General features: G+C 35.9%; 1 protein-coding gene across 4 annotated transcripts in view; it reads left to right on the forward strand.

Annotated features, from left to right (window-relative positions):
• Positions 1–18,590, forward strand: part of TTC37 (tetratricopeptide repeat domain 37) — an 85,084-nt gene that overhangs the window by 8,603 nt on the left and 57,891 nt on the right. For all 4 annotated transcript variants that reach the window (XM_032335723.1, XM_032335722.1, XM_032335725.1 and 1 more), the window contains 10 exons: positions 1,691–1,781; positions 3,848–3,991; positions 5,475–5,566; positions 6,008–6,083; positions 6,627–6,767; positions 9,291–9,389; positions 9,498–9,606; positions 15,786–15,926; positions 17,505–17,606; positions 18,414–18,553. In XM_032335723.1, coding sequence (XP_032191614.1) covers positions 1,692–1,781; positions 3,848–3,991; positions 5,475–5,566; positions 6,008–6,083; positions 6,627–6,767; positions 9,291–9,389; positions 9,498–9,606; positions 15,786–15,926; positions 17,505–17,606; positions 18,414–18,553 — 1,134 coding nt within the window. In that variant the 5' untranslated portion in view covers position 1,691. The remainder of the gene's footprint in view (positions 1–1,690; positions 1,782–3,847; positions 3,992–5,474; positions 5,567–6,007; positions 6,084–6,626; positions 6,768–9,290; positions 9,390–9,497; positions 9,607–15,785; positions 15,927–17,504; positions 17,607–18,413; positions 18,554–18,590) is intronic.

Here is an 18,590-nt window from a genome sequence, read left to right on the forward strand (position 1 = left end):
ATAATTAATGTAACTAAGCAGAAAGTTACTTTTCTGTCTATTTAAGGAATCTGATTGTAGCTGCAAATAAATTGATTTTATATATTAATTTTTTTATTATTTTGAATCTAACATTCTTTTTTTTTAATATTTTATTTATTTTACAAGTAGGCAGAGAGGCAGGCAGAGAGAGAGGAGGAAGCAGGCTCCCTGCTGAGCAGAGAGCCCGATGTGGGGCTCGATCCCAGGACCCTGAGATCATGACCTGAGCCGAAGGCAGAGGCTTTAACCCACTGAGCCACCCAGGTGCCCCATGAATCTAACATTCTTTAAGTCAAAACACTTATTATTATTATTATTTTATTTCCCTACTTTTTAAAAAAAAATTTATTTATGTATTTGACATACAGAGATTACAAGTAGGCTAAAAGGCAGGCAGAGAAAGAGAGGAGGAAGCATGTTCCCCACGGAGCAGAGAGCCCAATGTGGGGTCAATCCCAGGACCCTGGGATCATGACCTGAGCCCAAGGCAGAGGCTTTAACCCCCTGAGCCACCCAGGCGCCCCTTTCCTTACTTTCTTAAACTTCTTTGATCTGCCCTTGTACCTCAGCCTCTTTGGTTATAAAGGACATCAGTATACTGAATCAACAAGCCATCTTCTTGGTTCATTTTTCTGCCATGAACGTCTGCAGTCTACAGTGGATTATAATTTACCCAGATTTGTTTCCTGATGAGATTAGAGTTCAATGAACTTGTCAAAAAAATACAAGTATCTCTTGTTTTTACCATTGAGGTGTGATTGAATTTGACTTGTTTACCGGTAAATCAGAATAAGTTGTAAAATCTTATGATACATTAGTTTATTTAAAATTATGTTAACATAGTTCAATGAAGAAATACTTTGTCTCCCAAGTGAAATATCTTCTTATTATAGAAATAATCCTCTAGCATATTTATCACCTTCATTCAAGTGTAAACTTTGCATTTATTTCTCTTCAAAGAATACAGTATTGTTATAACTTGACAGTGACCTTTGCTGTGAACAAGTTAATATCCTGATTTATATTTTATAGAAACCAGCATTAAAGCAGATTGCTTTCCTATGCTCTTATATCAAAGTTACTGAAATTAATTTGTGTTAGTTTTTTACTTTGTGATTTGGGCTTATTCTACTAAAACTTGCTTCGTGTAGAATTAGATTGAGATTGATATGTGCTTTGAATCCTAGCCTTTTAGATCATCTACTATATGAACAATGAGTATAACTCAAATACAACTGACTTTCAACAAATATTTATTAATGTATACAGTTAGATACTCAGTCCTGGCAGGACAGCAGTTCGCAATAACACACAGACAAAAAGCCCTGCCTACATGGCACTCACATACTAGTGGGTTTGGGGAACAGAAAATAAATAAAATAAGTAAAATGTATAGTGTAGAAGATGCTAAATGTTAGGGTGGGGTTAAGAGAATATTGTGTAGTTGGGTTTGGGGGGGGAGGAAGGGTTGAAATTTTAAGTAGTGTGACCAGCCAAGGTTTCACTGAGCAAGTGACATTTGATTAAAAATTTGAAGAGGTGAGGGAATACAGTATAGGGATCTTAGAGTGGAAAGAATATCCAGGTAGAAGGAATTACATGTGCATTTTTCAGATGGTTAAGTTTGTTGGTATTATTGTAGGTTCTCTCAAGTTTTTTATTTCCACAGAATGTCTAGCAAGGAAGTAAAAACTGCTCTAAAAAGTGCTAGAGATGCAATCAGAAACAAAGAATACAAAGAAGCTTTGAAACATTGTAAGGTAACTGAAACATTTTTTTATTCCATAGTAAAATTATGTTACCCATTTACAAGCCTTATGGATTTGTAACATGTGTACCATTTTTTGTCTCAACATTAATGAAAGTGGTTAGATTATTAAGTAGACCATTAGAGTGGTTGTGCTAGGATAAACTACACTGGCCATACGCAAAACCACACTCTCAAAATATGAATATCCGATATCTTTTGATGGGATGTATTATGGAGCACTACTGTATCATGAAGTTTTCTTAATGATATGTTGACACTATCATTCTGTTTGGTTTGTGAATGGGAGCTCATGATTCTAAAGCTCCTTTGTAAGTTGCTGAGGGGAATGTCCCTGTCCAGAGGGAGAAATTGAATGTGGAGGAGAGAGAGTGTAGGGGTAGGAATGAGAGAGGATGGGATCCTGAGCTTGAAGTGGAATTTTCTTCTCCTTTTTCTTTCTTTCTTTTTTTTTTTTTTAAGATTTATTTATTTATTTATTTATTCGACAGATAGAGATCACAAGTAGGCAGAGAGGCAGGCAGAGAGAGAGGGGGAATGCAGGCTCACCGCTAAACAGAGACTCCAATGCGGGGTTCGATCCCAGGACCCTGAGATCATGACCTGAGCCGAAGGCAGAGGCTTTAACCCACTGAGCCACCCAGGCGCCCCAAAGTGGAGTTTTCGATACTTTTTCCATCTTAGCAGTGGGGAAGATAGGTGTAAATACTGTCAGATTTGTAGATTTGGGGATAGGAAGAGAGTAATGTTCCCTCTGATGTCTTCTATTTTCTTAGTAAGGCATAAGCTGAGAGTGGAAGAAGAATTGTATAGGAGATTTGAGATTAAAAAAAAAGGTATGAAGTGGTTGTTATTTAACTTACTAGCGGTGATTGAAAGGACTGCCATGCTCTAATGTCCATCTGAAGTTTCATGTTATTGAAGTGAAATCAGTGAACTGAGTTGTGTGGTTTCTCCATGTTCAGCTTCTGAAGCTTAGTAATGGGCATGCTGGGGTTCAAGTATGGATGTTGAGAAAGATGATGGGGAAGAGAGGTGAAGGAGTTGAGGATATTCGCAAGGGAGGGATGACAGTGATGGGTTATTGGAGTCTAAGCTGGAAAAGGAGGGATAAGAACTGAGAAGTGGGGCGATAGTAGAATAAGAGGGGGGTCAACTAATTGGACATCTCAGAGGTTAAACAATTGTCAGCTTTGGTAGTTACCACATTGTTAGTTTTTTTGGCAGAAAACATTGTTGGATAGAATGGAATTTGTGCTGTAGAATGATGAGAGATTGCTAGAAGTGTCATCTGGATGCATAGAAACACAATAATCTGACTGTCTCAGCTCATGGAAATATTCTTATTTTCCCTAGAATAGGTAAAATCTTAAGAGCTAATTATCTACTAGATTTAATTAGCTACTAGTTTTGTTTTCTGTCACTAGAACCTCTTTGTTTTCTGTTTCAGACTTTCACTTTAGCGAGTACCTGTTCTTTCTGAAAGCAATAGCTCTACATACGATTTTTATTCTCATTGACAGGTGGTATTTAAACATTCATTGCCTCTATTTATTTTGAACATACGTGGTATAGTCACATTAGGGTCAGCCTACCTCCCTACCTTGTTATTTCGACAAAAAATCTGTCTGATAGTTGGAAATGTTATCACAGTGCAGGACAATGTGGGTGTTGGTTAGAGTGAATCGATATAGAAAACAGTTTTGTGAGTTTACTGGTGGTAGTGTGGAGTGGAGGCAGCAAGATGGTCAGGTGATATGAATAGTTTAGTGTTCTTTGTATACATAGTATTTTCATTTTCAAGGAGGATGGGGAGGCATCAGCATTGCTTGGGCAGCTTTTAAAATATATACCTCATATTTTAGACTCCTTTGACTTATCATTCCAATCCACCTCCTGCTCTCCTTGAGGAAACTGAAGACCAGAGAGGTTGAGTGGCGTTCTTAAGATCACCCTTAGTGGTAGATCCAGATTTCCCGACACTCAAGTAGTCTTTTAGTTGTTTGTTCATTAGCTTCCAAAATTTAATGACCCGTTCTTTTAATTTTTTTCCACCAGACAGTGTTAAAACAAGAGAAAAATAACTATAATGCCTGGGTCTTTATTGGTGTTGCTGCAGCCGAGTTAGAACAACCTGATCAGGCTCAGGGTGCCTATAAAAAAGCTGCTGAACTAGAGCCAGATCAATTACTGGCTTGGCAGGTATGTAGATTTTTTTTTCCTATATTATGGTAAATTTTTTGCCACATTAAAAAAAATATAGGTAGCAGCTTTTAAAAAAGTCATTTAAACCATTAATTACCCCATAGAAGAAAAAAGTTTTAAATGTATTGATCTTCTAAACCTGTACATCAGTTAAAAAAAAAAAATGCCTGTGATGCTATTTAACATTATTTGACATCCAACCCAATGGATTATTTTCAGAGGTGAGGATTGGAATTCAAATATGATTATGTAAATCTCTAATTATGTGTGTATATGAAAGACTTACCAAGAATATTCCTTATGCTTATTCAAGGGAAAAGAAATGCATATTAATATGTTTTCTAAAGGTAAGATATAAAAAATCTGCAAATCTATGTATTTGAGTGAAATTTTTTTTTCTTATTTTAAGTTCTTCATATTTTATGTTGGCTTCTCCAGCTTTTTCATCTTTTTTTTTTAAAGATTTTTTATTTATTTATTTGACAGTCAGGGATCACAGGTAGGCAGAGAGGCAGGCAGAGAGAGGAAGGGAAGCAGGCTCCCTGCTGAGCAGAGAGCCCAATGCGGGGCTCAATCTCAGGAACCTGGGATCATGACCCGAGCCGAAGGCAGAGGCTTTAACCCACTGAGCCACCCAGGCGCCCCCAGCTTTTTCATCTTTAATAAATTTGTTTCATATCTCAATTACATCTTAGAAACTGTGATAAATAGGCAGTAGGCTTGGGAGACCATGAACCTTTTTGTCTCATATTTATGTGAACAAGAATATGAGAGGGGTTATCTGGTAACACACTTAGAGAGATGCCTGCTTTTATTATGTATTGATTGATTTAAAATACCTGATCATTCTTTGAAGCAAAGGTGACAGTTTCTACAAATTACTTCGATTTTTTTTTGACCATACAGAAGTAGTGTCATATAGTAATAAGAGTTAAGATTTTTTGTTGTGAACCACTTCAAATATATTTTCAAAGCTCTTTTTAAAGATCAGTTTATTTGAGACAGAGAAAGAGAGAGAGAGTGCACGCATGTACACATGCATGAGCAGGGAGGGGCAGAGGAAGAGGGAGAGAGAATCAGGCAGATTCCCTGCTGAGCATGGAGCTTGACTCAGGCCTCTGTCTCAAGACCTTGAGATGATGACCCAAACTAAAATCAAGAGTTGCACGCTTAACCGACTGAGCCCCCAAGATGCCCCACTTTAAATATATTTTCAGAAGTAAAGAGAATGGTAAAATGAACCCCTCTGGCTATCACCTAGCTTCTGTAAAAATCCACACGTGGCCAGTATTTTTTCATCTATGCTTTGATCTACTTTCTCCCACCCTAATTATTTGGAGGCAAATACCAGACATTATTTTATTTTTAAGTTATAATTTTCTTTATCGTAAATAGTCTTTATATATCGTCACTTTACTTAGCAAAATGAATGTGAGAGTATTAGACTTTTTAGAATAATCTCTACTGTTTCCTATTTTAGGGGTTAGCAAGCTTATATGAGAAATGTAACCACATAAATGCTAAGGATGACTTGCCTGGTGTTTACCAGAAGCTCCTGGATCTTTATGAAAGGTAATCATTATATGGGGAAAGCCCTGTGTCTTTAAAAGCTTTAATTTGAATAAACTGATTAAAACTTCCATAGAAGTACTCCAAACATTTACTGGGAATTGAGAAGCATTTTTCTTTCATAGTGTTGTTACAAAATCTTTTTCTTGTGATTGAAATAAAATCAAAACACTAATAGTAAGAGGATTGACTAATTTGGGAACTTTGATATAATTTTTAGGTAATATGATGGAAGATATTATTTCTTAAACCTTCTCTTTTTTAATGAGAGGCTCATTTTATAAAATTTTCCTGTGGTATGAAAGAGGATATGTTCTAATTTAAAATAGTACCTGACAGTAGTATTATTGGGATATTTTAATTTTAGTATCTTAAGCCCTTGATTGTTTTCATTAATCAGATTCAAAATCCTTTTTTTTTTTTTTTCTAATTTTTTATTCTAAGTGTTGACAAACAGAAGTGGTGCGATGTCTGTAAGAAACTTGTGGATCTATATTACCAAGAAAAGAAACACGTAGAGGTTGGTTAATGATTTGGTGGGGTAGTAGACTTCTTTTACTAAAGCCATTATTAGAAGAAAGCTTTCATTTAGCTTAAGGGAAAATTTAATCAGTTAGTATGTAGTGTGATATTAAAAGAATATAGAGAGATACTACAAATTATAGTGTTTTGAAACTAAATTAAATTTCAGGTTTTAGTTATTCTAACTTCCAGACCTTTTTGAAACTGGGCAGGGATAAATAAAATAAGTAAAAGCATCATCTGTAGAATTTAGTGACATATTTGTGTTGCATTTATTGCTGATGCTATAGTTACAAGGTTTGGGGCATGTAGTCATTATTCCTGTTTCCACTCTGTTATATTAGTTGTACTTCTAATATAATGGCTGTCTGGTTTTGCCCAGACACCATAGTTCTTGTGGAGTTCATAATAGATGAAGTTCTGTGGTTTTGCTATTTTTATGTATTAGCAGATGAAAAAAGTTTTTATTTGTAGATTTTATATTTCTAATTGGTGTTTTTGATATTTAAGATTAAAAACAAAATTTAAATCTCCTTGTTAGGTGGCCCGAACATGGCACAAGTTGATAAAGACACGGCAGGAGGAAGGTGCAGACAACCAAGAGCTTCACCAGCTGTGGAAGAAATTGACTCAGTTGCTGGCTGAGAGTACTGAGGATCAGAATAATGAGACCCAGCAATTGGTATTGACCTGTTTATTCCCTGCAGTTTGTATCATGAATATTGATCATTTAATTGAATTTAGCAAATGGAAATAGAATAATATAGAAAAGTACCATACGTTAAAATTGATATTTTGTAAGTATTCAATTTATTTTATTTATTTTTTAATGTATTTTTTAAAGATTTTATTTATTTGAAAGAGAAAGAGAGAGAGCACAAGCAGGGGAGCGGGAGATGGAAAAGCAGGCTCCCCGCTGAGTGAGGAGCCTGATGTGGGGCTTGATCCCAGGGATCATGACCTGAGCTGAAGGCAGATGCTTAACTGACTGAGCCACCCAGGCGCCCCTTCATGTTCAGTTTTAAATTCATAGGGGTTCTTGCTGTTAAAGTCAGAATTATTTCCCTGCAGTCTCATACTAAGTCTGGACAGAGTGGAATTGGTTTTTAGGGATCACAGTTTACTTCCCTGGGTTCATACTAATCCAGTAAATCAGTTATTTAATCACTGTGAAAAAGAAACGTGAAATTGGCTTTCATAAAACTGCTGTAATTTCTAAAAAGTTGTATTTACTTAAAGGTATGTGTAAAGGTATGTTTCTTTAAGTTCATGAAGAGTACTAAATTACTTTGAAGTTTAGCAACTCAGAGCATTTTGTTTCAAGTATTTATTTAGGATACTTATCTCTAGAAATATATTGGGATACTGTTAGAAAATATCTCCATTCTACTTTTTTATATTTGTAAGTTTAAAAGTCAGCTTAATTTCTTATTATTGTATATAGGCATTCAGTGTATATGGACTTTTTGAATATAAGCAATTATAGACAATATAGGATGAGAAGTACATTTTTGTATGTTTGTTCATTTATTCACTTATTAATCCTTTTTTCAGAAAATATTTGTTTTATGTACAATCTACTATACATATCAGGCAGTGTCCTAAATAAATGCTGAAGATAAAAATAGAAGACTGATTTGCATTTGTTTGTGTGTGGGTTTATCTGGGTATAGGTTTAGTTGTGGAAAAAAAATTGGACAGTGACAAAATTAGGTGAATTGCAAACTTAAATCATATCTTCATATGACTTCATTATTTTCATTGAAAAACTATAGGTTATCAGAATATCAAACATACCAAATGCCAAAATAAGTAAATTTTTTAAAAAATTACCTGTTCTGTGTTCCTCCATGAAAGAGAACTAATTATGCTTGTCATTTTAAGAATTGATTTTTTAAAAATATTTTATTTATTTATTTGACAGACAGAGATCACAAGTAGGCAGAGAGAGGAGGAAGCAGGGTCCCCGCTGAGCAGAGAATCCGATGCGGGGCTCGATCCCAGGACCCTGGGATCATGACCTGAGCCGAAGGCAGAGGCTTTAACCCACTGAGCCACCCAGGCGTCCCTTTAATAATTGATTTTTAACTGTTAAAAATAGTAATAGGATTTTGGGGTGCAGTTATTTCCATCTTGAATTCTAATGATAATTTTGCTTATTTCAGTGTGTTCAGGAAAAAATATGTCACCTGATTTCCAGATAGATTAATTGTACTACTATTTTTTGAAACCGTTGTGCTAAACGGTGTAAGTTAGGCTTCCCTTTTTGCAAGATCATTAACTTTATCAGAGGAGTAAAATTTTCTTCATTTGTGTAGACTTTATATCATACTTCATAAATAAATTTGGAGGCAGTGACCTATATTATGAGTTTTCATTTCAAAGTCATGGAGGGGCTTGTGGGTGGCTCCGTCAAAACATACGAGTTTTGATCTCAGCTAAGGTCTTGATATCGGGGTCATGATTTCAAGCCCCACTGGGCATGGAGCCTACTTCAAAAAAATAAAAATAAAAATAAATGAAGTCGTGAAAAATCATTTTTTAAAAAAATTAGGACTTGTGTAACCAAATGAATGATATTCTTTAAAGTGCTTGATCTGGGTTTTAGTATTGTTCTTGCTCAAAACATATTTAGAAAGCTTCTTTTGGAATTTTCTTCAAAGTCATTTAGTAATACTGGATAAGAAGTGATTTTATTATAGTTCAGTCATTTTTCTGGTTTCCTTTTTAAAAGTTTAACTTCACAAATTTATTTAAGATTAAAGATTTGCTACCACTGAAGATAGTCCAAAGAACATACTGGTGATTTCAGTAGAGATGTTTTAAAAATGGTCTGATTAGTTGCAGTTACACAGGTATATAAAGAAGACTAGACCTCTCCAGTTGACTACTTTCTAGGGAACAGTGACCACTTAAAGAATGTTTTATTAAATTCATGATATTAATTTATAGTTATCCCTCATTAGTTCAGTGCAGTCTCCTGCCAGTTGGAATTAGATTGTATTCTAAAACTTGCATAGACATTTTTTCCCCTCATAAAAAATTGTCAGGTCCAGACAATATATAGTACAGAAAAACACAAGATAGTGAAATAAATTTGCAGTTCGTTAGTTGAGGTGGCATATTGTATAAGTGAGTCATATACATTCAGCTATTTATTACATTTTTCATATGCTAAAGATGATAGCTTTTTTGTTTGTTTCAGCTTTTAGCTGCCTTTGAGAATGCACTGGACTTATCAGATAAGATTCCTAGTGAAGATCACCAAGTACTTTATAGACAGTTCGTTCACTGTTTATCCAAAGTAAGTTGATTTTAAAAATCTCTAATGTGACTTTTACATTCTAATTAGGAAGGTGTTCACAAGCATATTTTACTATTACTTAGTTTATTTTACTTTTATATTTTTGAGTTTCCTCATGAGACTGCTAGATTGAAGAAGGCCTGTGAAGGAATGATAAACATCTATCCCACTGTACAATATCCATTAGAAGTGCTTTGTTTGCATTTAATTGAATCAGGTAAGTTCTTCCCTATTATATTGTATGTTCTTGAAGTATATGAACATATGGGAGGTTGTTGCTATCAATCAAAAATTGTTTCAGTGCTTACCCTGTGTAAGGTGTTGTTTGAATAATTCTGGACATACAATGAAGTACAGTGTGTTATCTTTGTGCACATGAAGAGGCTAATTAATGTAGAAAAGTATAATAATACAGAGGAATAATGAATAACTGAGTTCATTGTTGATCAATGAAGGCTTTTGGAAGATAGGAATTGAAGAGAGTCTTAAATTTTCCTCAGAAATTAGATAAACAGGAAGAGGTGAAAGGTACGCAGATGGCATGAGCAGAAGTATGGCGCTAGGTTGCAGTTTTTAGGACTAGTAGAATAGTTTATTTGCTCTAGTGGAAGGAATAAGTAAGGTGGATTTTGGTTGAGTAGGTTGAACTATCTTGCCTACAGCTATGAATGTCATACATTCTCAGCATTGGTATTACAGTGTCACAAGTTCATGGTTATAGATGCTGTGGTTCTGGGAAAGTAATGAACTTTGTGAAGGATCTACTTGTTTAATGAAATAGAGCAGATTCAAGTCAGAGTGTATGTCTAAGCTTATGCCTGGTGCTCTTCTTTGTGTTCTTTCTTGGAGGGGGGAGGAGAGAGAGCTGATGACAGCTAGCATGCTGGGAGTTGTCAGAACCTGTGCCTGTGATATCGCATGCCCAGGGCTGGTGTTCAGTTAGTTTACAGGAGATTGACCTCCATGGTTTTCACACTGGCCTCTGTCCTCTTTGTCAGTATCTGTGCTAAATAGAGTTTTACATAATTTAACCGTCGCTCATGTCCATGCCTGTATTCATCTGATGAACAAAATTCACAGAAATCAGTCATTGAAATAGATCAACAGTACCAGCACCGATGTGTTAATGATTATAAAGTTTGCAGAGCTTTACTAATTTAATTGTTTTCATTTTGTTGCTAAAGGAGTATACACCTGGGAATGCTTTGTGTGTGAATGACCATCGCAGGTTTCATAATAGAAAAATTGTTGAAAACTAGTGATAGAGGTAACTGAGGGAGAATGCCTGTTGGAAAAGTATTGTTGCATCTACCTTGACTCTCCCCACTTTAGCTTTCCCTTCTAAGTCCTACTTGTATTCTGTCCTGACGCCATGTCTGAATTAAAATTCATTATTATCTTAAGAGTTGGGTTTTTTGGTAAGAAGTAAGTGGATCCCCTTTATTTTAAGTGAGTCAGAGATAGACCTGTGAGAGTACTTTTCACTAATGTGAGATAAGAAATACCAAATGTTGTAGTGAATCAATTTATGAAGTATAGAGTCAAACTAATAGGGTTTGTGGGATAGATTGTATAGAAGGTAGACTAGATTGGGTAGACTAAATGATTTTGTGAATGAATATACTGGGACTATGACAGTGGCAATAGAAAGTAACAGGTGAATGAAAAAATTAGATTTTATAAGAGGTAAAGGGAGGAAGATAATTATTTTACTTTTAGCTCTCTTGAAAAGTTGGCCTACTGTGGAATGATCATCCGTAAGAAAGTTGACTTATGGAGAGGAGAGGTTAGTAGACATTCAAAGGGAAATACCTGTCTGGCTTGCAGGTGAGAGATTAGTACTAAGGCTAGACATAAGGTTTGGAAATAACTTGCATGTGGGTCCAAGTGAATGAAGTGTAGTGGGTGACTTCAGAGGATGACTATAGAGCAAAAAGCTGAAAACTTTGTCTTGGGTGGTGCTGGCTGGCTTGAAGGGAAAGGCAGGGAAAGAGGAAAGTAGGAAACAGAGAAGCAGAGAGGTCAGACAGGAAGGTGGTGGAACCTGATATGAAGCAACAGAGAAGGCAAGAAAAGAGCATTTCAGAAAGGAGATCTGTACTGACAGTTTGAGCAACTAACCTCAAAAAATGAGGATTTATTTTATTTTATTTTATTTTTTTAGGGCTGTATTTTCTAACCAAAGTGATTGAATTGGAACTTAGATTTCAGTGATGGGAAAAGAGTAGGAAGAAGTGGGTAGCAGGTATTAAAACAATAATCCAGGGATTTGGCTGACTGCAATTAAGGGAGAGGAGGAAGAAGCATGCAAAGGGGTTGGTAAGCTTTTAGAGGAGTGGAAGAATTGTGGTAGTGTTGCCTGGGAGGAGAGGTTCAAGAAAGGAGGGCTAGTTAACACTGTGAACTTCGTGTTGAGGTCAAGGAAGATGAGACATAGTAAGAGACTTTGAATATGAGGAGCATGCTTGTGAATTTTTGTGGGTTTTTTTCCCCATTGACAGGGAATAGTTCCAAAATTCATCCAGTTTTTCCCGATTTTAACATGATTCCCATTACATTCCCAAGATAAATGTGCTGATTTCGTAATTGGTCTCTGGTACCCATTCCTCTACCCTTTTTCTACTATTACAATTGCTGTTGATAAACTGATGGCCGGTGTTACCATTTTCTTCTCTATTTTCTTTCAGCTATTAATGATCTGTACGCTTTCCCTCATTTGTGACCAAGTGACACAAGAGGATACTTGAAATTTCTTTTTGAGGACTGATTGTGTGCTTTATCAGTTAGCACACATATGCCTATAATGTGTATTTGTTGAATAAGTATGGTCTCCATATTAAAAAAAAAAGCTACAAAACTATAGAAGAAATTAAGTCAACAGTCTGTAGAGTTTTGCGCATGAATTCAGTATTTGAAATGCATTCTAGCATGGGTTATGCTGAATGATAAGAGAGTGTGTTGGTTTATATGAAAAATAATCATTCCTGGAGAGGGTATTTTGCAGAATTGAAAGAAAGAAAGCTTTATATCCTGGTAAAGGGGAGTGGGTAGGTGGATATTTAGTTACATGGTACACCAAGGAAGAAGTTTTTTTTCTGTAGAATCATTGGTTGTGAGAATCTGTGGGATGGAGCCAATCAGGCTTAGGTACTTTCTAAGGTAAAGCATTATTCTGGGGGTAAAAGTTAAACACTTAAACTGCCAGACAGTAGGAAGCTGTGCTTAATGATTTCTTTTTCTTTTCATTGCTCCTCTAAACCAAACTTTCTGTGTATGAACTTCTGAAGCTATAAGGTATTTAAAGGCTGACCTATCCTCCCCCAACGTGCTTTAGTTTCTGCAGAATTTTCTACTTCACAGCAGTTAATCACTGGGTTCTCTTCCACTGGGAACAAATGTATTTCATTCTCCTTTGTCCTCCTTTGCATGCTGAGACTTGAAGATTCATTTTCAAAATGAGTCAGTTTATAAAGCTTCACATAACAAGTAGTGAATAGCTTTTACAGTTGTCAGCTGATGAAATGTTATTTCATGCTAAATGACCTTTTCGGGTTATTTTATTTTGCCTTATATTTGAAATGGGGGAGAATAAGAAAGCTTGGTTTTCAAATCCAAATATGAAAGCGCTTACAAATTTGTGCTCTGGAATATTAGAAAATCCAGATGAAAATAAAGAAATGAATACATGCTGTTTTGCCCCCCCCACCCCCACCCCAGGCTAGGTTTATTTAAAAGAAAAATTCTACAGTAGTGATCAGTTTCTTTGTGATGTCAGCAATTAATTAGCTATTTTTAAAAATCATCTTTTTTTTGTGGTAAACTTTAGGAAACAGGATTCTCATGGGTATTACTTGGCATCTACCCTGAATCTCTTCAGAACACCTTTCATTCTTAGAGATTTATCATTCATCAGCCCCAAATCTAGCTTGCCTATTGACAGACAAAAATAACATTGTCAAACTTGTTTTAAAGTCTGAAATCTCAGAATCTTTTAAATGTTAAAAAGAGCAGGTAAGTTAAACAATTTTTTATTGAAAAAGAAATCAAGGGTATTTCCTCTCTGTTTCTATCCTCCACATACTATTTAGCTAGTATGAGTTCTCAGCAAGAGTTAATATGGAGAAGAGGATTGAAAACTGAAGCTTTGGAATATCCCTTGTCTCTACAAAAGATCAGTGATGTTGTTACTACTGTTGACAGTTTTGGGGAACACTAGAGAAGATTCCTCTAAGTATCATTTGTTCTTGGTCATATGTAGAGAGTTCATTTCCCAAGGACTAGAACATTGGCTCTCCAAATCTCTTTCGGTTTCTGTAATTGTGCTCCCAGATAGTATGGAAGATTTATCTTATCTAGAAGTTTTTCATGTTCATCTTAGCCTTTTAGAAACAGTTTTCATCTGCCTACCCCCAGTTTGTCTACCTGTGTAAGTTTTTAGGTATCCTGCATATGGGTGATCATTGGGATGATGCGTGACTGACTTTTCTTTCCATCACAGGTGTGTTTTCTATAATTAGGGCGGTTTATGTAACCAAGGTACTCTTAGGAATTACGTTTCTATGGGGTAAGATAGTTTTGACTCAGATAGCTAGAAGTTGAAGGTAAAATTTTAATAGCTATTTTGTTTTCTTTTTTAGAATGATGATTTTAATTTTCCATAGTAATTCTCAAGCATTATTTATTAACTGACTAAGCCTTTTAGTACATCAGTTCATAATGGTATTCTTAAAGGATCATTGCAGTATTTAATGGATGCCTGCTGAGTACAAGATACCATGCTAGTCCCTACCCTCCAGAAGTTACTGTTTAGCTTTAGAGGTACTAACTGCAGTGTATATATAAGACTAACAATAAAGGCGGTATATGGTGTTGGTAAATACTATAGGCCTGTCGTTCTTCAGATTTGGTCTCTGAACTTGTAGCAGTCGAATTATCTGGGAACTTCTTTGAAGTCCCAGCTTTCAGGTCTGACGTTCAGATCAGAAACTTTGAGAGTGGGGCTTAGCATTCTCCAGGTGATTCTGATGTCTAGTTGAGACAATACCACTGGTTGAAAAAGGGAGTGGGAAAAAAAAAAAAAAAACCCACTGGTTTGCTTGGGAGGAGAAGGGTGTATGTTACTAGGCATGTCTGCTTTTGGAAATTACATTTATGGAAGCCATAGTGAGAACATATTGACAGAAGGTAATTCATGTCTAGAAGCATAATAATTGCTGGTTGAGGTCCTTTTTACTGGCTAACTAAAAAAAGTAGTATTTCTTCCCATTTGTTTTCAAAGCTCACTGAACAGTATTGAAGTTTTAATTCTTTAGCCATTAAGAATTCCTTGAATTTTTGGTACTAATTTGGATTATAAATCAATGTATAATATCATAGATTATGCATTGGAGTGTATCTGGTTTTGAAAAATTTGAAATGTATAACCTAAATGGTAACATGCAAGGAATTTATCTTTGACATCTGAGACTGAAAGAGTGGTTCCCCATGTGGTCTGGGGGCAACAAGTTTTAAATAGATAGTAAAGCATCAAGCTGCTTTTTCAAACAAATTATTTTTATTTGTTCCCCGTATTTACTGCTTCAAGCTATAATTTGTCTTAATTCTTAAGAATTTTCCTATGTGATTAAGCAATTTATTAAAATGCTGAGTACTCTTTTAACAGTTTATGCTCAAAGCAGAAATCATATTTTCTACTTGTTTTTGTGCTTTTCTGGGAATGGAAATCCTGATATTGGTTTGGAGAAAACAAACATAACAAAATAAATAGTGTTTTCTAAACTAAATTATTTTACCAAAATAAATTTGAAACAAATGTAGGCATTGGATGACTATTACATAGGTTTAACCATTAACTTATATAGGAAAAGAAAGTTTTTGAAAGAATGCAGAAAAGTACTGCTGAACTTGTAAACCTAAGAAAATGTAACTAAGTTTTTGTACAATATCTTGACAAGTAGTCTGTCTTTTGGTCGTATGATACTGGAAGAATCCGCCCGATTTGACATCCTGGCTACTACATCTCTAGCAGCACGGTTGCCCAAGGAGAGAGGTTGGTGAAGTTACTGTGGAATAGGAAAAGGAGAGCTGGCAAGCAGGAGGCTATGTGTCTTAGAGCAGTGGCAAATAGGAGTAAGTTTCTTGTTTGAGGGTTCAGTTTACCCATACTGCAGTGGGTAAAGTGGTTTCTACCTCCAATATTTAAGAAGATGGAGAAGCATAATTTTTTTAATGGTATGTTAGTATTTTTTAGTATTGTTGGTCTACTTAAGTTTCGAATTCCTGGAGTCAGGATATGGTAGAGGATGTGTAAGACAGCATTTGAGCTTAAAGTATATAAGTTTTGGCAATTGGAAATTTGGAGTATGTATGCTAATAACTTCTCCTTTTGTTTTCCAGGCAGTCTTACTGATGAAGGACAGCAGTACTGTTGCAGATTAATGGAAATGGATTCCAGAAGTGGTCCAGGCTTCATTGGTTTAGGCATTAAAGCATTACAAGACAAAAAGTATGAAGATGCTGTTAGTAACCTAACAGAAGGTAAGTGTACAGTATAAAGCATGTAACATGAGGTTTAAGTTGTGAACAAACTCAAGGTTATAACTTCTTGGGATGCATTAAATTGAACACAACCCAAGGAAGTGTTGAAGCAACATGTGTCACAAGTAAGAAGACAGGGAAATAGCCCTCAAGGCAGTGTCTGCCTGTGGGGTTAATACAGGAAGCTTTTATTCAGTGTATTAGAGGGTGTTGGTAGAGAGCTGGTGTACACATTAAGAAACTTAATATATACGTACTCTCTTCCCCTGCTTAAAACCTTTCATGGGTTTTCAGCTGCCCCTAGGATAACATACAAACTCCTTCACAAGGTTTGCAAACCTCTCGAGTCTGATTTTTTGCCCTTTCCTGCTCCAATGCTTCATTTTCAAAGATAATGAGTCCATATGCTATTAATTGGTTGAGCTATATATGTCTGTCTTGTTAGCATGCTAGTGCATACATTGTATGTTCACAAAATGGCTGAAGACCTCATCCACAGCAATAAATCTTACTATTATAGTGAGCTAAACAGAACTTCAGGGTCACTCAGGTGGGCTTTGGTGCAGCCCTCAGCTCAAAGTGTCTCAAATTGGCTCATGCAAAAGGCTATCAGTTAAAACATCTAGCAGGTTCCTGCATCGGATCTGTTGGTTGTGTGAAACAAAACATATTCTTTCCGTGTTTTTGTCGTTCCCCTCCTTCCTTCTGCTCATAACTTTCAGCCCTCTGATCTGAAAAATTCTCCTTCACATCCTAGCTAGCATAGTCAGTAGGCAGTTATCTTTGGGCCTTTCTCTGAGGAATGTATATTTAAGATAGAAGTGAAAAAAATATATACTCTGGAGTTTGCTTAGGTCTGGATTCCAGCTAATTTCAAGACCTTGAGAAGACTTAAGTAAATTCTTTGTCTCAATGTTCTCATTTGTAAAATAAAGATATAGACATAGATATAGACATAACATAATTATTTTATATCTATGCCCCCCCCATCCTTAGGATCCTATCTTTAACTTACTTTTGTATGTATGATGTTTGTGGATGAACTCACATTCGAATAGAGATATGAGTAACAAATACCAGCTTAGGGTAGGAGGAGCATTTTAAGCCAAGAGTCAAATAGCCTGAGACTGAGAGCACAGCTGGAATTCCGGGTAGTTCAACGACATTGAGAATGACCTATGGGAGCAATAAGAGTCAAGAAAGGAGACTGGAGAGGGTCCTTGCACACTTTGTGAATGAGTTTGCATGTTATCCTAAGGGCAGCTGGGAACCTGTGGAAGGTTTTAAAAATGGGAATTCCATAATTCCATTTGTATTTGTAGAGATATTCTGGCTATAGTGTAGAGAATGAATTGGAGTGGGTGGCAAGCACTTGCAGTGGTCTGGAATAAAGATGGTGGAGATGGGAGCTGAAGTAGCAGTTTTAGAGAAATGGATTGGGGCATGGAATCAATGTTGCAAATAATTATATATGAGAGACAAGGGAGAGGAGAGGTCTGATTGGAGAGTAGATGGTGTTGCCACTTATCTCAGTAATCATAGAAAGCTTGGATTTTGTGATTGCTTTTATCCTTTTAGGGTTAAAGGAAAGCCCTCTTTGCACGGCTGGATGGTATCATCTGGCAGAAGTCCAAGTTAAAATGCATAGACCTAAGGAAGCTGTTCTTTCATGCAATCAAGGTATTACTGACATCTGTAAGGGTGGCCAACCCTGTTTCTTTTTATATTAAAGAAGAAAAAGATAGTGGTTTAAAGAAACTTACATGCTTTATTTTGTATTTTAATTTACTTACCAATTTAAGTTTCACTGAGATGGTTAAATAATGCTAAGTGTATGTGCATGTTGTGTATGATCTTTTAAACTAACAGTATTTTTCAAAGGATCCCTGTACTTGGAATTTTGACAGTCAGTTTAGGCTTGTGTGGAGGTGCTCTGTCTGTAATAAGGCAGTTTCTGGTGCGTCCAGAACTTCAGGAGCTTTTGATTTCTCTGATGTAAATATGAGAAGTCTCAGGCATCTGGAGCCTATTTGAATGTGGTCAGATGGGTCATGTGAGGGGATAGGTAATCATAAAAAGTGGTTCACTGCTCTTGACCCAGCCGGTGGCCTAGCCTCTGTATTTGAGAAAGAGTTCAGCCTGGTCCATATGAATTCAACTTCTTTTCCCTCAGTATCCCTCATTTGCTAAGTTGTGTACTGATGCTTTGGCTAACCTTTGTTGTGTAGCAGATATAGATAGCCATTGTATTTCAGGATGTTCATGTTACAGAAAGAGATTTTAAATTTAGTTCTGTTCTGTTTTAAATGCAGATAATTCCATAAAGAATTCAGGGAAGAATTTATATTTGGCTCTGAATTATTCTTCATGTATGTTGTTTTGGCAATTTATTCTTATTGTATCTCCCAATTTATTATTTATCACCCATAAGAAGAAAAAAATGAAGTAATATGGTTGTCTTCATTCAGATGTCCTTAATTTTGTCAGCTCTGAAGAACATAGATAATCTTGGTGTGTCTGGTGGCAGTCTTCATCAGAAGAATCTTTGTCTCCGTTTGAAAGCAGAGGCTTTGATTAAACTCTCAGATTATGAATCTTCAGTGGAAGCAATTTGTACTCTTGATCAGGTAGTCTTACCAGGTTTTTCCCTCCAACTTTATTTTT

Source organism: Mustela erminea, chromosome 3 (assembly GCF_009829155.1).
Source record: "Mustela erminea isolate mMusErm1 chromosome 3, mMusErm1.Pri, whole genome shotgun sequence".
In the NCBI taxonomy this organism is placed as follows: domain Eukaryota; kingdom Metazoa; phylum Chordata; class Mammalia; order Carnivora; family Mustelidae; genus Mustela; species Mustela erminea.